Below are 21193 nucleotides of genomic sequence, written 5' to 3'. Positions count from 1 at the left end.
CCGGGATTCGAACCCACAATCATAGGTTTCTGGCGTGCCCAAGGGACGCAACTCTGCACAGCGAATCGCGGCGCCTTAGACGACTGGGCCACCCGTGCCCCCGTTGATGATTAGTAAGTTGTGTATATGTGACAATGACTGGAGAGAGGTCAATATGTGGTTTAAAATACAGCCAATGTTGTTAGGATATTGGATCTTAAATATTTCACTTTAACATGTATGGTCAAAAATATTGGAATGATAAGGCCAACATCATATTGATTTGCATCTCTCAATATGGTGTTCACAGACATTATCCATTCATTAGGCATCATTAGGGGAACTTCTTTCAGTGGCATTTAGAAGTTGGTGTGATGAAATAAGACAAGTTCTATGGATGAACAACTTCTTTCTTACAATTAGTGATCATCACTTGCTTGATAAAGGTGTTAGGATCTACACCAAAATGTCGCACTAATTGTAATAAAGAAGTTGTTCATCCATAGAACTTGTCTTACTTCATCATTAGGGGAGATAATCTGTGAAATCTCACAAACCTGGTAGCTCCTTTACAAAGTCCCAGGCAGCTTTCTCTGCCAGCGTCTTGCTCTTGGCATAGGCATCCAGTTTCTCCAGGTCACTCCAGTCCTCTTCTGTGCATACCTTGTCAGCATTGGCTGATGGTCCCCCTGCAGGCACAGAATGAATAGAGTTGTCAGAAGCCTTACTGGTGACAGATGTGTCTTGGAATTCAGCCTTAGATATTAGGTTTGTTTTTTTAAAAGACTTGTCCAGAGGACTAGTGTAAACCTTATTCTACTTGTCCTCAGTGTTTGAAGATAGTCCTGCTTGAACGAGACAAAAATGTTTACTATTTTATTCAGTTTCAATTTGTATCAAAATTATAGTATTGAGAACTAGTTCAGTATTATAGCCCTCAAAAGCTACTAGCTTATGCTTGTACAGGAACTAAGACTGACAAAATGCTTGGTTGCTGAAAAATGAAATTACCTAAAAAATTCTTAACATTTTTGGAAATGAGAACAAAATATGCGATGGCACTGTGATGATTGTCTTACAGGAAATAGCAGCACATGAGCTGGTGAGGACCACCCTCTTGACTGTCTTGGTGGAGACACAAGCCTTCAGCACACTCTGTGTGCCATCAACTGCTGGCTGGATAACTTCGTTCTCATCCTTGGGGCTCTGGGCAGGGAAAGGGCTTGCCACATGAATCACAAACTCTGCATCCTTCACAGCCCTAGTGACATGAGCACATTTTTCAATTTCAGCACATACACACAACCATTCAACAACATATTCTGCACATACATTTATTTAACATCCCACACTATTAATCTTCTTCTGTTAACAGAGGTCGTCAGGCAGTGGAAAGTTCACAGAATCGGGCTCACGTATGATGCTGCTTTAAAAAGACAGCTCTGAAAGACTGAAGACTTTCATCTGATTCAGATGACAAACTGCAAACATATAGTTTCTCTCTTGCCCTTGATTACTTTTGTTGCCCATCATTTTGATTTGGCTCACAATATATGTTTCAAATCATTGTCACACACATACTAAAATCTAGACAAAACCCGGTCTATCATAAAATGACTTCAGCATTATAGTTTGGAGATGGCTAAGCACTGAGGTACTGTTAAATCATAAAGTTTCAAACCAACTTACGCCTCCCATGATTCTGGTTTGGTGAGGTCAGCCTCCACAAGTTCCAGTTTGTGTGCAGCATCTGGACACAGGTCCTGAAGGTGCTTCACCTTGTTCTCATCCTGCAGGCTCCGCACAGTGCCCCTTACTCGGTACCCGCCTTCTTGCAGCTGCTTCACCACATGCGTTGCAATGTAGCCTGAGGCGCCAGTGACCACCACCACTGTAAGGAGAATGTATCAGTGAATTAGTAAGGTAGCCTCAACCAGATCTACTCAAACAAGAGGGTGTGCAAACAAAAAGGTTAATCACAGGGAGTGGTGCCAAGGATCATTAAAATCATTTACCCAAGGCTGAATGGTTAATTTGTTTTATTTTGAACCACAAACTATCCTTGTACATGTTGTATGTTACCAAAATCTTCATTCAAATAAGCCTTACAAAAAAATACAAAACTCAAATATAATAAACAGTGTTAACTGAAGTGACCATGATGACCCTCTTAGACTTAACCTGTTTACCTTGAGATGCCATTGCAGAGCAGTCTGCATATCTCTGGTTAAAATGACTATCACCTATATAAAACTGCAGCTCTGCGGCTATTCTCATGATTCTTGTTGCATGGCTACCAGAAAATCAATACTCTAATAGATCTTGTGTCTGTGTTTCAAACAGCTGTGATGCTTCTGCCTGAAAGTACTGACAGTGCCATATCTGGCTGGGGAAGCAGTAGCTTTATGACACTGCAGTATGTGTGACACTGACATAGCTGTCATACATCTGATCTTCACTGCAGTATGGGCGACACTGACAAAGCTGTCATACATCTGATCTTCACTGCAGTATGTGTGACACCGACATAGCTGTCATACATCTGATCTTCACTGCAGTATGTGTGACACTGACATAGCTGTCATACATCTGATCTTCACTGCAGTATGTGTGACACTGACATAGCTGTCATACATCTGATCTTCACTGCAGTGTGTGTGACACTGACATAGCTGTCATACATCTGATCTTCACTGCAGAGTGTGTGACACTGACATAGCTGTCATACATCTGATCTTCACTGCAGTGTGTGTGACACTGACATAGCTGTCATACATCTGATCTTCACTGCAGTGTGTGTGACACTGACATAGCTGTCATACATCTGATCTTCACTGCAGTATGTGTGACACTGACATAGCTGTCATACATCTGATCTTCACTGCAGTGTGTGTGACACCGACATAGCTGTCATACATCTGATCTTCAATGCAGTGTGTGTGACACCGACACAGCTGTCATACATCTGATCTTCACTGCAGTGTGTGTGACACTGACACAGCTGTCATACATCTGATCTTCACTGCAGTATGTGTGACACTGACATAGCTGTCATACATCTTGTTCTTCACTGCAGGGATCAGTAATTAACATTTACAATTTAACACAAAACAAATACAGTATTCATGACAACCCTGACCTGTTTTCAACAACTCTGCTTATTGATTGAGAAAAGCTAAAAGCTTTCCTTCTGGTTGCTACGAATGATGTCTACACAGCCACCACTTTTTCAACTGTATTCCTCTGCTAAATCTGACCACCTGAGTCAGACATGTTGGAAATAGAAAGTATCAGACGGAACATCACAGTTTTATACAGTAATCACAGTGAGTGAGTGAGTGAGTGAGTGAGTGAGTTGGGTTTAATGCCACTTTTAACAGCATTCCAGTTATATCGCAGCATGTCAGCTTAATGTGGGAGGAAAGCACAAAGTGACACAAATCTTAGACGTTTATCACTTCGGTGAAACCCACGAGCACAGGTATGGTGCTGACAAACCTAGAAACATAATATGGGCTATCCGGGATTCAAACCAACAATCATAGGTTTCTGGCATGTCCAAGGGACAGCAAATTGCGGCGCTTTAGACGACTGGGCCACCCATGACCCCAAGAATCACAGTGGAGAGATGTGGAAACACGTTGCTGGAATTGCCCAATTTGATATGTAACACAATAGACAAATAGACAATAGACAATATGGACAAGTAAAAATTCACATTCACAAATTCACAGTTCAAATTTCCAATTGTACATAACCATTGTGAAGTGAAAGAAAACATCTCACTACATTATTTAGCCTCATCATTTAGTGATCTCAGTAATTACAGATCATGAATGTTCATTCATCCCAAGCTATATGACTTTGGTCTGTAAATATTTGAGTCTGGACCAGGCAATCAAGTGATTGACATCATGAGCATTGATCTATGCAATTGAGATACGCTGACATGAATCAACCAAGTCAGCAAGCCTGATCGCCTGATCCCAAGAGTCGCTTCTTACTGGAAGCATGGGTTGCTGATGACCTATTCTCTACCTGGATCTTCACGGGTCGATTTTGTCTGGTACACCTGCTGCAAGTTAATTCAAGTTCCTTACATTGAGCCCTGTAGTTATTTATAATAAGGATACTCCCCAATTTCTCACATGGACACACCTTCATTGTGATTAAAGGTTAACATGTTAACCTCTCTTTTGTGAGATACATGAATAGCTGTATACGTAGTTGTAAACAACAAAAAGGAATATAGCTTCAACTACCGACATGCTGCTGTTGGACGCCTGGTGCAACCTACATGCTGCTGTTGTTGGCCCTGCTGTTACCTACATGCTGCTGTTGGCCCTGCTACCTACATGCTGTTGTTGGACCCCTGCTGCTACCTACGTGCTGTTGTTGGCCCTGCTGTTACCTACATGCTGCTGTTGGCCCTGCTACCTACATGCTGTTGTTGGACCCCCTGCTGCTACCTACATGCTGCTGTTGGCCCTGCTGCTACCTACATGCTATTGTTGGACCCTGCTGCTACCTACGTGCTGCTGTTGGCCCTGCTGCTACATACATGCTGTTGTTGGACCCCCTGCTGCTACCTACATGCTGTTGTTGGACCCTGCTGCTACCTACGTGCTGCTGTTGCCCCTGCTGCTACCTACATGCTGCTGTTGGACCCCTGCTGCTACCTACATGCTATTGTTGGACCCTGCTGCTACCTACATGCTATTGTTGGACCCTGCTGCTACCTACGTGCTGCTGTTGGCCCTGCTGCTACCTACATGCTATTGTTGGACCCCCTGCTGCTACCTACATGCTGTTGTTGGACCCTGCTGCTACCTATGTGCTGCTGTTGGCCCTGCTGCTACCTACATGCTGCTGTTGGACCCCTGCTGCTACCTACATGCTGCTGTTGGACCCCTGCTGCTACCTACATGCAGTTGTTGGCCCTGCTGCTACCTACGTGCTGTTGTTGGACCCTGCTGCTACCTACGTGCTGCTGTTGGCCCTGCTGCTACCTACATGCTGCTGTTGGCCCTGCTGCTACCTACATGCTGTTGTTGGCCCTGCTGCTACATACATGCTGTTGTTGGCCCTGCTGCTACATACATGCTGCTGTTGGCCCTGCTGCTACCTACATGCTATTGTTGGCCCTGCTGCTACCTATGTACTGTTGTTGGACCCCTGCTGCTACCTCCATGCTGCTGTTGACCCTGCTGCTACCTACATGCTGTTGTTGGACCCCCTGTTGCTACCTACATGCTGCTGTTGGCCCTGCTGCTACCTACATGCTACTGTTGGCCCTGCTGCTACCTACATGCTGCTGTTGGCCCTGCTGCTACCTACATGCTATTGTTGGCCCTGCTGCTACCTATGTGCTGTTGTTGGACCCCTGCTGCTACCTCCATGCTGCTGTTGACCCTGCTGCTACCTACATGCTGTTGTTGGACCCCCTGTTGCTACGTACATGCTGCTGTTGGCCCTGCTGCTACCTACATGCTGCTACCTACATGCTGTTATTGGACCCCCTGCTGCTACATACATGCTGCTGTTGGCCCTGCTGCTACCTACATGCTGTTGTTGGCCCTGCTGCTACCTACATGCTGTTGTTGGCCCTGCTGCTACCTACATGCTGCTGTTGGCCCTGCTGCTACCTACGTGCTGTTGTTGGCCCTGCTGCTACATACATGCTATTGTTGGCCCTGCTGCTACCTACGTGCTGTTGTTGGACCCTGCTGCTACCTACGTGCTGCTGTTGGCCCTGCTGCTACCTACATGCTATTGTTGGACCCCCTGCTGCTACCTACATGCTGTTGTTGGACCCTGCTGCTACCTATGTGCTGCTGTTGGCCCTGCTGCTACCTACATGCTGCTGTTGGACCCCTGCTGCTACCTACATGCTGCTGTTGGACCCCTGCTGCTACCTACATGCAGTTGTTGGCCCTGCTGCTACCTACGTGCTGTTGTTGGACCCTGCTGCTACCTACGTGCTGCTGTTGGCCCTGCTGCTACCTACATGCTGCTGTTGGCCCTGCTGCTACCTACGTGCTGTTGTTGGCCCTGCTGCTACATACATGCTGTTGTTGGCCCTGCTGCTACATACATGCTGCTGTTGGCCCTGCTGCTACATACATGCTATTGTTGGCCCTGCTGCTACATACATGCTGCTGTTGGCCCTGCTGCTACCTATGTGCTGTTGTTGGACCCCTGCTGCTACCTCCATGCTGCTGTTGACCCTGCTGCTACCTACATGCTGTTGTTGGACCCCCTGTTGCTACCTCCATGCTGCTGTTGGCCCTGCTGCTACCTACATGCTGCTACCTACATGCTGTTATTGGACCCCCTGCTGCTACCTACATGCTGCTGTTGGCCCTGCTGCTACCTACATGCTGTTGTTGGCCCTGCTGCTACCTACATGCTGTTGTTGGCCCTGCTGCTACCTACATGCTGCTGTTGGCCCTGCTGCTACCTACGTGCTGTTGTTGGCCCTGCTGCTACATACATGCTATTGTTGGCCCTGCTGCTACCTACGTGCTGTTGTTGGACCCTGCTGCTACCTACGTGCTGCTGTTGGCCCTGCTGCTACCTACATGCTATTGTTGGACCCCCTGCTGCTACCTACATGCTGTTGTTGGACCCTGCTGCTACCTATGTGCTGCTGTTGGCCCTGCTGCTACCTACATGCTGCTGTTGGACCCCTGCTGCTACCTACATGCTGCTGTTGGACCCCTGCTGCTACCTACATGCAGTTGTTGGCCCTGCTGCTACCTACGTGCTGTTGTTGGACCCTGCTGCTACCTACGTGCTGCTGTTGGCCCTGCTGCTACCTACATGCTGCTGTTGGCCCTGCTGCTACCTACGTGCTGTTGTTGGCCCTGCTGCTACATACATGCTGTTGTTGGCCCTGCTGCTACATACATGCTGCTGTTGGCCCTGCTGCTACATACATGCTATTGTTGGCCCTGCTGCTACATACATGCTGCTGTTGGCCCTGCTGCTACCTATGTGCTGTTGTTGGACCCCTGCTGCTACCTCCATGCTGCTGTTGACCCTGCTGCTACCTACATGCTGTTGTTGGACCCCCTGTTGCTACCTCCATGCTGCTGTTGGCCCTGCTGCTACCTACATGCTGCTACCTACATGCTGTTATTGGACCCCCTGCTGCTACCTACATGCTGCTGTTGGCCCTGCTGCTACCTACATGCTGTTGTTGGCCCTGCTGCTACCTACATGCTGTTGTTGGCCCTGCTGCTACCTACATGCTGCTGTTGGCCCTGCTGCTACCTACGTGCTGTTGTTGGCCCTGCTGCTACATACATGCTATTGTTGGCCCTGCTGCTACCTACGTGCTGTTGTTGGACCCTGCTGCTACCTACGTGCTGCTGTTGACCCTGCTGCTACCTACATGCTGTTGTTGGACCCCCTGTTGCTACCTACATGCTGCTGTTGGCCCTACTGCTACCTACATGCTGCTACCTACATGCTGTTATTGGACCCCCTGTTGCTACCTACGTGCTGCTGTTGGCCCTGCTGCTACCTACATGCTGTTATTGGACCCCCTGCTGCTACCTACATGCTGCCGTTGGACCCTGCTGCTACCTATGTGCTGCTGTTGGCCCTGCTGCTACATACATGCTATTGTTGGCCCTGCTGCTATCTATGTGCTGTTGTTGGACCCCTGCTGCTACCTCCATGCTGCTGTTGACCCTGCTGCTACCTACATGCTGTTGTTGGACCCCCTGTTGCTACCTACATGCTGCTGTTGGCCCTGCTGCTACCTACATGCTGTTATTGGACCCCCTGCTGCTACCTACATGCTGCTGTTGGCCCTGCTGCTACCTACATGCTGTTGTTGGCCCTGCTGCTACCTACATGCTGTTGTTGGCCCTGCTGCTACCTACGTGCTGTTGTTGGCCCTGCTGCTACCTACATGCTGCTGTTGGCCCTGCTGCTACCTACATGCTGCTGTTGGACCCCTGCTGCTACCTACATGCTGCTGTTGGCCCTGCTGCTACATACATGCAGTTGTTGGACCCTGCTGCTACCTACGTGCTGTTGTTGGACCCTGCTGCTACCTACGTGCTGCTGTTGGCCCTGCTGCTACATACATGCTGTTGTTGGCCCTGCTGCTACCTACATGCTGTTGTTGGACCCTGCTGCTACCTACGTGCTGCTGTTGGCCCTGCTGCTACCTACATACTGCTGTCGGCCCTTCCGCTACCTACATGCTGTTGTTGGACCCCCTGCTGCTTTAACCTTAAAAAACTTGACAGTATTGAGAACATTATTTAGCAGTCGGTGTTAAAATGACTAAGGGGAAAAAACTCGTGAGAAAAATTGTGTCATTTGCAAGATATTGCATAAAATAACTCTTACTCATTCCTCTATTCAAGAAAGAGAGCATCGTAATGAGCGAGTGGGTTTGGTTTTACGTTGCTGTTACCAACATTCCAGTAATATCACTACACAGGACACCAGATATGGACATCCCATTGAAGGACTCAAGAATATTATTTTCGTACAGGGCCAGCGGTCCCCTAAGTAAATCAGCACATCACAGTCCAGAATACACGACGACATCATTTTTCTACATATCTGTTCAAAACACTCTTTGTAAACTGTACTGATCATGTCGATCATGGATATAACAAGATTTCTGAGGTAAAGTTCTAAAAATTGAAACTACAATCAATGAAATACTGTTTTACTTTTAACCCTGCTGCTTTTTGTTTTAACAGTATGTGAGTAAAATAGTTTAATGTGCCTATGACCTAGTTAGCTAATAATATATCATATTAAGAATACCAACATGATAGAGAAATATTGAATTCTGTTATTGAAGTTCAGATGTCTTAGTATAATACCACAATTAGCTGTATCAGTGTACTAAAAACACAAATGTTACTGTGCGCATTTTTTAGCAAAGAACAATAACATTCAATACACACAGACCAGAGAAACTTTGAAAGATCGCAATGATTAAATCCCCAGACATACGGGATGGACTGAGCATAAAAATGCAAAGCAGTCTCTTTATTCAAAAATCTGTATTTCCATTACATTACAATATCTTAACATTACCTTGATGTTGTACATTTCTTTTCAAGCCCTACTTCCTCCATGGGGCCTGAGATTATTGATGGAACACAAGCTGCCTGATGCTGGTTGCATCAGTGAGCTGATGAACCCGGTGACACAAGCTGCCTGATGTTGGTTGCATCAGTGAGCTGATGAACCCGGTGACACAAGCTGCCTGATGCTGGTTGCATCAGTGAGCTGATGAACCCGGTGACACAAGCTGCCTGATGTTGGTTGCATCAGTGAGCTGATGAACCCGGTGACACAAGCGGCCTGATGTTGGTTGCATCAGTGAGCTGATGAACCCGGTGACACAAGCTGCCTGATGTTGGTTGCATCAGTGAGCTGATGAACCCGGTGACACAAGCGGCCTGATGTTGGTTGCATCAGTGAGCCGATGAACCCGGTGACACAAGCGGCCTGATGTTGGTTGCATCAGTGAGCTGATGAACCTGGTGACACAAGCTGCCTGATGTTGGTTGCATCAGTGAGCTGATGAACCCGGTGACACAAGCGGCCTGATGTTGGTTGCATCAGTGAGCCGATGAACCCGGTGACACAAGCTGCCTGATGTTGGTTGCATCAGTGAGCTGATGAACCCGGTGACACAAGCTGCCTGATGTTGGTTGCATCAGTGAGCTGATGAACCCAGTGACACAAGCTGCCTGATGTTGGTTGCATCAGTGAGCTGATGAACCCAGTGACACAAGCTGCCTGATGTTGGTTGCATCAGTGAGCTGATGAACCCGGTGACACAAGCGGCCTGATGTTGGTTGCATCAGTGAGCTGATGAACCCGGTGACACAAGCTGCCTGATGTTGGTTGCATCAGTGAGCTGATGAACCCAGTGACACAAGCTGCCTGATGTTGGTTGCATCAGTGAGCTGATGAACCCGGTGACACAAGCGGCCTGATGTTGGTTGCATCAGTGAGCTGATGAACCCGGTGACACAAGCTGCCTGATGTTGGTTGCATCAGTGAGCTGATGAACCCAGTGACACAAGCTGCCTGATGTTGGTTGCATCAGTGAGCTGATGAACCCGGTGACACAAGCGGCCTGATGTTGGTTGCATCAGTGAGCTGATGAACCCGGTGACACAAGCGGCCTGATGTTGGTTGCATCAGTGAGCTGATGAACCCGGTGACACAAGCTGCCTGATGTTGGTTGCATCAGTGAGCTGATGAACCCGGTGACACAAGCGGCCTGAAGCATGTCACCGCGTCCTCTTTAACACCTGCACACCCAAGGACCAGGCCGCACATGCTCAGACAGACCATATCGCCAATAGATCAATCAATACCAGCCAGCTAAGGCCCATCTCTCTGACATCAGCATCACATGAGGAGGGAGGAGTGCAGGCACCACGACTCAAACATGGACTCACACTACTCATTCACCATCCACATCCATACCAGGACATGAAAGCAATAATTAAACATATTAAAAATATGCATTGCCTCTGGCAACATTTTAAAGTCATAACTATATACAAAGCAAAAGGTCCATTTGCTCATCAGAAGTAATCAGAAATATCTTTATTAATGAACTTCACTTCCAGAGCATGAACAGCAAAGACCTCTGCATTCCACCCTTGTTTAATCGAATGTTACAGGTTTCCCCAGAACCATCATGAGCCATTAATGATGTACCTGACAGCAATAATGATCAATATATGTGACATTATCAATCACATTATGGTAAGACATGGTCATCACATCAGCTTTTAGAGCTGATGCACCTTAATCCACAACCAAGATAAAAGACACAGCTTGTGTTGGTCTTTCACGTGGGCAGAGGTCTGCAGTACAATATGCATGAAGCTGCTTTGCAAGCCCAACGTACAATATGCCCATGGGGGAAAATACGCACTCAATTTGGAAAGGTAGTCACACCAGAAAAGCCGTGATTTGTTGCCAAGGGGATGTTATCCAGAGGAAATCAATGGCGTTACAGCAATTTTGGAGAGCTTTCACATGTCGTAATGTGATTTGCAGTCAATCTATGTCCAGGACAGGGCATGCCAGGCAGGATGCCAACATACCTGCATTATAAGATACGTTGTCATGGTAATCTACTATATGTTTTATTCAAGCCTTGAGATCAAAATTCATTTTCTACACAACGCACCCAGGATTTCTGGAACAGCTAATGTACAAGAAACAACCTTATCCGTGTCGGAGCATATTGTGATACCACCCCTGACCCCCCTGCCTGTAAAGCATCACCTGTTTCGGAGCATATTGTGACCCTGCCAGTAGAGCATCACCTGTGTGGGAGGATATTGTGACCTCGTCGCTAGAGTGTCACCTGTGTGGGAGCATATTATGACCCCGTCGCTAGAGTGTCACCTGTGTGGGAGCATATTATGACACCCTCGGTAGAGTGTCACCTGTGTGGGAGCATATTATGACCCCCTCGGTAGAGTGTCACCTGTGTGGGAGCATATTGTGACCATGCCAGTAGAGTGTCACCTGTGTGGGAGCATATTATGACCCCCTCGGTAGAGTGTCACCTGTGTGGGAGCATATTATGACCCCCTCGGTAGAGTGTCACCTGTGTGGGAGCATATTATGACCCCCTCGGTAGAGTGTCACCTGTGTGGGAGCATATTGTGACCCTGCCGGTAGAATATCACCTGTGTGGGAGCATATTGTGACCCCGTCAGTGGAGTGTCAGCTGCGTGGTAGAAGTTGTCAACTTGCAGGAAAGTGTCACCTGTGTCTGAAGATATGTGAATGGGCGCGTGAGTTGGTTGAAAGCATATATTGTTTGGTTCAGGCTTATTCAAAAGACATAACATCCAATTAATTTTGACAGCCTGAAAGGGTCAACTGAAGCTATACAATCCTTGTGCAGATTAGCATTAAGACGGTGACACTGGTTGCAAACAGACCTTAGTTCACAACAGGATCAGAAGTTGTACAGAGCTATCGATGTTCCTCATTAAGTTTGTTTCAAACTCTACACACTAATACATGATAGATGAAGGGCAGCCCAGAGTACATGGACTGGACTGTGACCTTCACACCACTGACTACAAACCAATGTATTGTCACTCTCACAGCATGTTGCCACGAATGCTACTTTGATGTTGGAACAGACTAGACTAAAGTATATGAACTGTGTAATGTGAGCTAATTATTCAACTACTTGACTTCACCATGTTTATCTTGAGGCATCAAATGAAAAACAAGCCGACACTTTTATCACAAGGGGCTGTCAGAGCCTAGTATTGTGTGCAAGGTTTATCTTCCTTATTAGACACTGTTAGATGCAAGTGTTTTCTTTCCTGTGCAGGATTGGCCCCGACTGTGAAGGAACTAGCTACTTATACTTATTGTCTAATGCCAATTATTAACTGGCTGAAAAAAGTTTTTAAAAACTATTGCTCAATTACTTTGCCATACAATCATAAATTTGACAGCAATACATCTGTAAAGGATGCTGGGTTAAACCATACAATCATGTAGTTTCCCTTGGACAAGTCTTTAAAAATAGCATGGTTCCATTAACCTGACCGACCCTGCCAGTCTGACGCAGACCATCATAATTTCATTGACCTTTAGGAATTCTAGACATGAGAAATGTTACATCTTACTAACCATACTAACCCATTAATTACAAGATCTAGAAAATCTACAGCACAGAAAATGATGTTTACTTTGCAAACAAATAATTATCAAGACAAATGACTACCAACAAATGACTACTCCAAACAGTACCACTATCGGAATAGATTAATGTTCTAACCAGGTGATGTTTTCCCTTCCAACACCAGTGAACAGTGATTAATTGAACATAACGATTTTGTCTCTTCTTCGCCATGTTTACAATAGGTGAGGTGAAATTGGTTTTAACGTCGCGTCCAAGATTATTGCACTTATATAGCGACGTGCATGCACGTGTGTGTGTGTGTGTGTGGCTGCTTGTACTAGTCCGGACTGATGCCGATTTATAGTGCTAGCTCACTGAGATACCATGCCGCAGTTTAACATGAATACCCCACTCAGACACAGTACACTGACTCCGAGCCGACCAGTCCTTGTTTTAGCCCCTTAATGCCGAGCGCCAGACAGGGTAACAACAAGTACCATCTTTTAACGTCTTTTGGTATGACGCTGGCGGGGATCGAACCCCGGACCTTCCGCTCTCCGGGCAGACACTCTACCACTGGACCACGGAGGCAGTCCATGTTTACAATAAGCTTGACCTATTATCAATCCTCTACTGCAAACAGTATCATATCATGGATTTATCTAGACTTGCTCAGATGCCAAATATGTCCTGAAGTTTGAAGCAAATATCAGTAACAATTTCCAAGTTTGAATAAAAAATTGCCAAGTGAAATTATTGTGCATTTTTTATATAGCTCAATCAAGCCCTGATTTCTGACATGTACAAAGCGACGCATGAAGATCCAGGGTAGAATAGCTCTTCATGCTTGCCATAAGGCGACTATGCTTGTCGTAAGAAGCGACTAACGGAATCGGGTGGTCAGGCTTGCTGTCATCGATCCCAATTGCGTGGATCGATGCTCACGATGTCAATCACTGGATTGTCTGGTCCAGACTCGATTATTTACAGACTGACGTCATACAGCTGGAATATTGCTGAGTGGGGCATAAAACAACAAACCAACCAACATATCAGTATAATGCACCACAAAAACCAAATTCAATGACACATTTCCATTCACCGCTGACTCAAATCACAAGACAGTACACTTAACATGGGCAGAAAGTGGACATCTCTGTCAGATCAGATTAAAATGACTGATATGAAAGTTACTTGAAGAGATCTCATAGCTCATACCTTTCATCAACAGGTAGGTAATTAAGTAAATAAACAAAAGAAATACTCGCTTAACTTTATGATAAATTTCTGTGCACAGTAAATGTTTTTCAATAGTTACCTGAGGAATCAATATCTACAATGAGCTTTATCAAGGACAAGATATACTGCATCAGGTAAGACATTCATAACATTACTTAGAAAAGGAATGTGTTCATTAACATAAGAATGTCACAGGTGAGGTCCATCTTGGAACGCTGCTACATTCCACACCCTGGTATCACTTGTCTGCTGTCAGCCTCAACACTCACACTGACAACAACCCGTACCTTAAACAGTCCATAAATACAGCCAAACAATACACAACATATGGAGAGGTCTGCATGTTATCTTATGAATGACATATCTGTACAACTTTGTTTGTATGCCAGGCACAGCAACAGAAGTAATATAATGACTGCTTGAATTGCTGCCTGAAACAAACAGATGCTTATACTTTGTGTGGAATGCCATCGGCATCTGAGTACTGATGTGTGTGTCCACAAGTGACAGACTACGTGTACTGCAGGCACCAACAATGCAGTGATATCACTGGGGTATACAAAGAAATGATATGACTGTGGCATCGAATACAATAGAAGTTGTAGTATCCCTCGTGATCCTGCTACATTGTAAAAGAATTCAACCAAGTTCACAATTGATAGAAAACAGCTGTTTGAATGAGCTGAGGAAAGCATGCACTATGTCATGTGACTTCCATTGACTCATAAAAAGCGTGCAGCTTTTTGCTTTGCAGACGGGTATTTATTCTGCCTCTCAGAAATCTGTGTGCAGCCTGACATGCTCGTGGCGGGTATAAGAGATTTATTTTCCCGCTGAGAACTTTATTCCCCTCTAAGGCAGGATACACACTATTTTATCAAGATCACGTGGACCAATCAGATCTCATCATTCTGACATTGAGGTATGATAATGCAGCATTTTCTGTGGCATACAATTCAGTGATATCACTGGGGCATATGTTGACAATTGTTGTGAATCTGTGACATAAGTTTTGGAGTAATGATCTTGTTCATGCTACAATTGCTCCACGGAGAGTGTCCCACAGGGTGTACTGGCAAGCATCACATTACACAGTGTTACACTGTATTAACCTATTACCTACTAGTGTCACAGGCATGGCAGGTGTGACAAACAGTAATTCGATCTCTAAATATTCCACCCTAATCAATTGTCAATATAATCAGGAAACATGATCTAGTGACATTGATATGGCAATCAGCAACTGGCAACATATGTAACTAAAAACACTTAAAACACAGCAGAAATATTTCCTCATAAAACAGGATTCTAAACACAAAACCTTCACTATCATGCTTATCATCAAATAATTAAATTTTCGTTGTGTTCATTGAAGTTCCTGTATTCTGATTAGCTGAATTGGTCACGTGTTATTGCATTCATTTCCCAATGAATGTAAAAATTAAGCCACGCCCACCAAGGCGCACTACTTTTATTACTGTGGAATCCCAATATTACAGTCGAGGGAATTCCCTTTCTACTCATGTGTACCGTCATGCACAGGACATTTAGCGACTTTCATGCATATTCATATTCCAAACTACCCTTTGAAACCGAAGGCCAAGAATGAATGAAACAGCAAACGTGCAGGCTTGCTCCCCTGTTTTTTTCCCGCTCGCCTCAGTTCAACTTTCATGTCTTTGGGTTTCATTTCTGAATAGCATTTTTCCTACTGTGTTTTACCGTAATCAGGTAAGTAATGTTTGAATCTGGTGGTAACTGACCATGTTATTTGAAACAGCCGCCTTCTCCCGGACAAATTTCTTCCAATTCGTTACAGTCTGACTGTTGCAGTTCTTTTCGCCTCTTGCCTTAATTGACAGGTCCAATAACATTGTTTTGATCCTACTCTCTCGGTGTGTCAAGTTATGTGCATAAATTAAACGATCACCTGATTCATGTCACGCCACAGTATGTATTCCTACACCTGGAATGTTTATCAATCTTGCCATTTTTGTCTGTTTTGATATATACAACTGTAGATAAAACATGTTTTACATTGTCGAATTTAATTATAAGTATTGACTGTGTATATTCTTCAGTTCATTGAGATAACATTGTGCAAACTTTTGTAAGAATCCGCTACGCTGATTCATACAGTTTGCACATCATTCATACCTCAATGAACCAAAAAAAATACACAGTCAATCCTTAACACATTCCATAGATACTCAGCAGGATTTATAACTTCAGAGGATCACATAGCTACTCCAAACTACTCTCCCACATCAGCAAACAATGATTAACATCACCGGTAAAGGTGAGTGAGTGAGTGAGTGAGTGAGTGAGTGAGTGAGTGAGTGAGTGAGTGAGCTTATGCCGCTTTTAGCAATATTCCAGCAATATCACACCAGAAATGGCCTTCACACAATGTACCCCTGTGGGGAATTGAACCTGGGCCTTTCGGCGTGTCGAGTCAATGCTTTAACCACTAGGCTACCCCACTGCCCCTACCTCTTTCTGAACACTTCTACTGTATCTCTATCGCCAACAGATAGGACATGTTTTGTTTGTTGTTTAACATCATATTCAAAAATATTCCAGCTATATGAAGGTGGTCAGTAAATAATCGAGTCTGGACCAGACCATCAAGTGATTGACATCATGAACATCGATCCAAGCAATTGGGATCGATGACATGAATCAACCAAGTCAGCGAGCCTGACACCCGATCAGGATAGTCACCTCATACGACAATCATAGTCGCCTTTTACAGCAAGCATGGGTTGCTGAACACATATTCTACCCTGGATCTTCAAGGGTCGATAGGACATGTAGGACGGCAAAAATACTGCAGCAAGTGATTATGTACTGTATCTATAGGACAACAGCATGTTGCACATATACATTACACTCGCACACAAGCTGAAGGTCATGTGTCAGTTGATGGCACCAGGGCCAGATTAAGGTGGACACTTGGCACAGGAAGTCCATCATCACTGGAAACATGGCCCAAATGATGAACTATCTGACGCCTCTGAAGCTGCAATGAACTGCAGGCCCGAATCATTTACTGGTAGAAGGAGTGGCAGTGAAATAAAATGTATGTCAATGTTGTGCATAGTTAACACAGTCATACAGCTTCAAGTTCCAGGCAAACAGGAGAAGCGTTCTATGGTTCACAATGGAAATGCTCCAAAGTTCAGAGGTATTTCATGATGAATTGTTAACAACTTAAATACAAGTCACCTTAGGCTAAACATATTAGCCAGAAGCATCAGGAATCATAGTAATAGGAATAAGGAATTAGGAATTTTAACATTTTAGTTCAGGCATAAATGACAGGAATAAATGACAAAGTGTAGATCTCGAGCCTTACACTGGTGACATGGATCGAACAAGAAATGTAATGTGTATATGCATAAAACAAATCCTTTTGATATGTCTGTGTCATATTGAAATACATTGTTTCTGGCAAAATATATTGCAATCACCAATACATTGACACATTCCTGTTATTTTCAGAAACTGAAATGAATGGCATCAAAGAATGTCATGGCATTATTGAAGCTATTAAGTGTATCCCATTAATATTCTCAGCAGTAGGATACCTGATATGCCCAAGATATAACTTTTGAATTTTATTATCTGCATTCAATAACAACCTGCTACATATAAATGTGAGCATCCACAAATTGGTAGCATTCCACATGTTGGGTTTATAATGTGTGACCAAGTACAGTAAACTACGGTTATAATGAACTAAAAGGGACCACTAATTGTACTTCATCATAACCGTGGAAATAAACATGACCAAACATAACCAGCAAATAAACATGACCAAAAAACAGTTTGTTATATTCGTCAGTTTGTTATAAGCGTGTTCGTACTAAATGTAGTGTACTGTACTGATGTTCTCCTGGCTGACACATGACCAAAGACAGCATCAGATATTGGCACCACCTCCTTGTCAAGCTGCCCAAGTGTTAAGGTGTCAAAAATAGACATTTGCCTTTATTAAGGGTTTTGTTATATGTTATCATATCATCACTATCCAGTGTCAAAAGCTTGACTGGCCAAACCTGGGATAAGGCGGTCATAGTGTGGATGGTGTTGATTATGTCACAACACCATGATAACATGGAATATTGTTCATACTATCAATTTTCACACTACACTTATTGGCGACAATGAAATTGCTGACAGTATTAGTGTTTGTGGTGTAACACAAATCACTTGATACAAATTTCCTATCTCAAATATTCTTTGTTACTTGTGTTCCTGTGATATAGTATGGTATCATTAACAAGGTTTTGTGATAAAGAGTATTAATGTAATAAATGTTTTAACAATTCAGAATATTATATGAAGAGGAAAAAGTCTTATCAAAAATATAGATTATGAAATGACAGCATAAATGAAACACAAAAGTAATATGGGGAAGACAACTGGCAAAGGGATCCCGTGGTCGATCACCGTTTAGGAGGAATCAGCTAAAATTTAAACAGTATGTAAAAATATGCGATATCATAAAGGTACCACAGAACACGCAGGGAAAGCAAAGTTTCACTTTATCAGGCACCTTTCATCCTTCCTCACAGCATAACAGGGATCGCGATGTGTTTCTTACTGCCCCACATAAGGTCTGGCCAAGCTGCCGGTGGAGGCTCATGGGACGCAACATTGGAATATGAAGAATACACTAGAAAACAGTATTTTTGTGTTTGTATGTTGAGAAAGGGAATGTATTGTCAATTATTGTCCAAAATAAAGACAGTTATGCTTAATTTTATAATAAACGTTCTTCTAAATTAAATTTAGATTTAAATTTGTCTCTGGCATCCTTGTCTGTATAAAAAAATACAATTTTGTTGTATAGATAGTTTCTCTTCAATAATCATTCAAAATATCACAATTTTTATACCGGATACCTGTGGTTTCTGTCAATGATACATGTTTGGCGATTACGTTTTATACAAACCTGACTGTCTTTGGTATAAAGGGAGCACTTCCAGTATTACACATGCATGCATTGTTTGAGCAATGTTATACTTTTTCTATATAGCAAGGTTATACCTTTGCTAATAACAAGATATATGTAGATGAGCACAGGGTAACTTCCTCAAAATTATTGTCATACAGTAAAAAGAAAACACAACAATGTCAGCACACGTTTTCTCCATTAAACAGATTTCTCAAATTCTAATCATACCATTCTTTGACAAGGCACTACACTTTCAGTTTTAAAGATATTCAGTTTTTTTTATTTTGAAGGGATGACATTGTAGATTATTAATCCACTCTTTACTCAAAACCGCCCATGTGGTCCCTCTATCGGTAGCCTTCCCCATATGTAAATGCTGGGATATAGCAGCAATGTGACAGGCAACTACAAGTGCCACAAGAAGAAGCAAGCCAAACACTATGGATCACTCCTTCACAGTGAATCACATGGCTGCCTGAACTAACACCACCCAAAATATAATCCTCTACCATCTGGCCCAACTGTTAGTCTGGATGTTTAAGACACTAAACAATGGAATAAGCTCACACAGTTTCCATCTCTGACATCAATAATTCATAAAGGCCAGCAATATCAGGCCTCCCTAACCACTACGTCCTCCATCAGCTGTCATTGGATTAAACTGTACCCAGAGTATTACTATTAGCAGGCCAGTCCTCAAGGGCTATCCCAGATCAGAACAGTTATCTTTATGCACATTCACTCAATCAATACACATAATTAGGATGTCTAAATAACAACATTGTATTGCATATTGAAAGATTGTATCTTAATAGAATACATGTTTCCGATGAATGATAAACTTGTCTCTTTGATTTATGTGATGTATGTGATTTTCTCAACATATGAACTGTGGCTACATAAACCTACAACATTCTATACTGGAGGTCAGTAACAATTAAGCCCTGGAACAGATATAAATTACGTGGTCACTCTTTAAAATTAAAATACTAGCGTGGAATTAAATCTAGGATTCTGGCAGTTCCCATACATCCTCCCAAGACGAGTGGTTTTAGGTTCCTCGCTATTCCCCAGTAACCAGACTAATATCTTGTCAATTTCTTATTCCACCCATCTTTCCCAAAGACAAAGGACTCTTTCCAAAAACAACCATAAGACAAATGACTCTTTCCAAAAACAACTCTACGAAGAAAAAGTGGAAGGTCCTTGATAGGCATTTTTTATTCCTATCCACACTGTATTCCTATACACACCATATGCCTCTACACACTAAATTCCTATATTCTTTTACACACCATATTCCTCTACACACTGTTTCTATCCACAATGAATTCCTTTACACACCATATTTCTCCACCATGTCTACCCTGTCCCTATCCACACTGTATTCATATACAAACCATATTCCTCTACACACTGTCCCTATCCACACTGTATTCATATACACACCATGTTCATATACACACTGCCCCTATCCACACTGTATTCATATACAAACCATATTCCTCTACACACTGCCCCTATCCACACTGTATTCATATACACACCATATTCCTCTACACACTGCCCCTATCCACACTGTAATCATGTGCAAACCATATTCCTCTACACACTGCCCCTATCCACACTGTATTCATATACACACCATGTTCATATACACACTGCCCCTATCCACACTGTATTCATATACAAACCATATTCCTCTACACACTGTCCCTATCCACACTGTATTCATATACACACCATATTCCTCTACACACTGCCCCTATCCACACTGTATTCATATACACACCATATTCCTCTACACACTGCCCCTATCCACACTGTATTCATATACAAACCATATTCCTCTACACACTGCCCCTATCCACACTGTATTCATATACACACCATATTCCTCTACACACTGCCCCTATCCACACTGTATTCATATACAAACCATATTCCTCTACACACTGCCCCTATCCACACTGTATTCACGTACAAACCATATTCCTTTACACACTGCCCCTATCCACACTGTATTCATATACAAACCATATTCCTCTACACACTGTCCCTATCCACACTGTATTCATATACACACCATATTCCTCTACACACTGTTGCTATCCGCAATGTATTCCTCTGCACACTATATTCCTATACACACTATACGTCCATATAAACTATATTCTTATACACACTATTTTCCATTACACTATATATTCACATATACACTATATTCCTATATACACTATATTCCGTTACATACCATATTCCTCAACACACTGTCCCTATCCACACTGTATTCCTATACACACCATATTCCTCCACACACTACATTCCTATAAACACTGTTCCTATCC

General features: G+C 43.6%; 1 protein-coding gene across 2 annotated transcripts in view; it reads right to left on the bottom strand.

Annotated features, from left to right (window-relative positions):
• Positions 1-21193, bottom strand: part of LOC124152647 (phenylacetaldehyde reductase-like) — a 37816-nt gene that overhangs the window by 10410 nt on the left and 6213 nt on the right. For both annotated transcript variants that reach the window (XM_046525652.2, XM_046525653.2), the window contains exons 2-4: positions 1669-1870; positions 1059-1240; positions 537-668 (exon numbers count right to left, since the gene is read on the bottom strand). In XM_046525652.2, the coding sequence (XP_046381608.1) occupies positions 537-668; positions 1059-1240; positions 1669-1870 (516 nt within the window). The remainder of the gene's footprint in view (positions 1-536; positions 669-1058; positions 1241-1668; positions 1871-21193) is intronic.

Source organism: Haliotis rufescens, unplaced genomic scaffold (genome assembly GCF_023055435.1).
Source record: "Haliotis rufescens isolate VD_foot unplaced genomic scaffold, xgHalRufe1.0.p SCAF_9, whole genome shotgun sequence".
NCBI classification, from domain to species: domain Eukaryota; kingdom Metazoa; phylum Mollusca; class Gastropoda; order Lepetellida; family Haliotidae; genus Haliotis; species Haliotis rufescens.
Note: the sequence above shows the minus strand (reverse complement) of the source record. Positions and strands in the feature narration are given on the sequence as shown.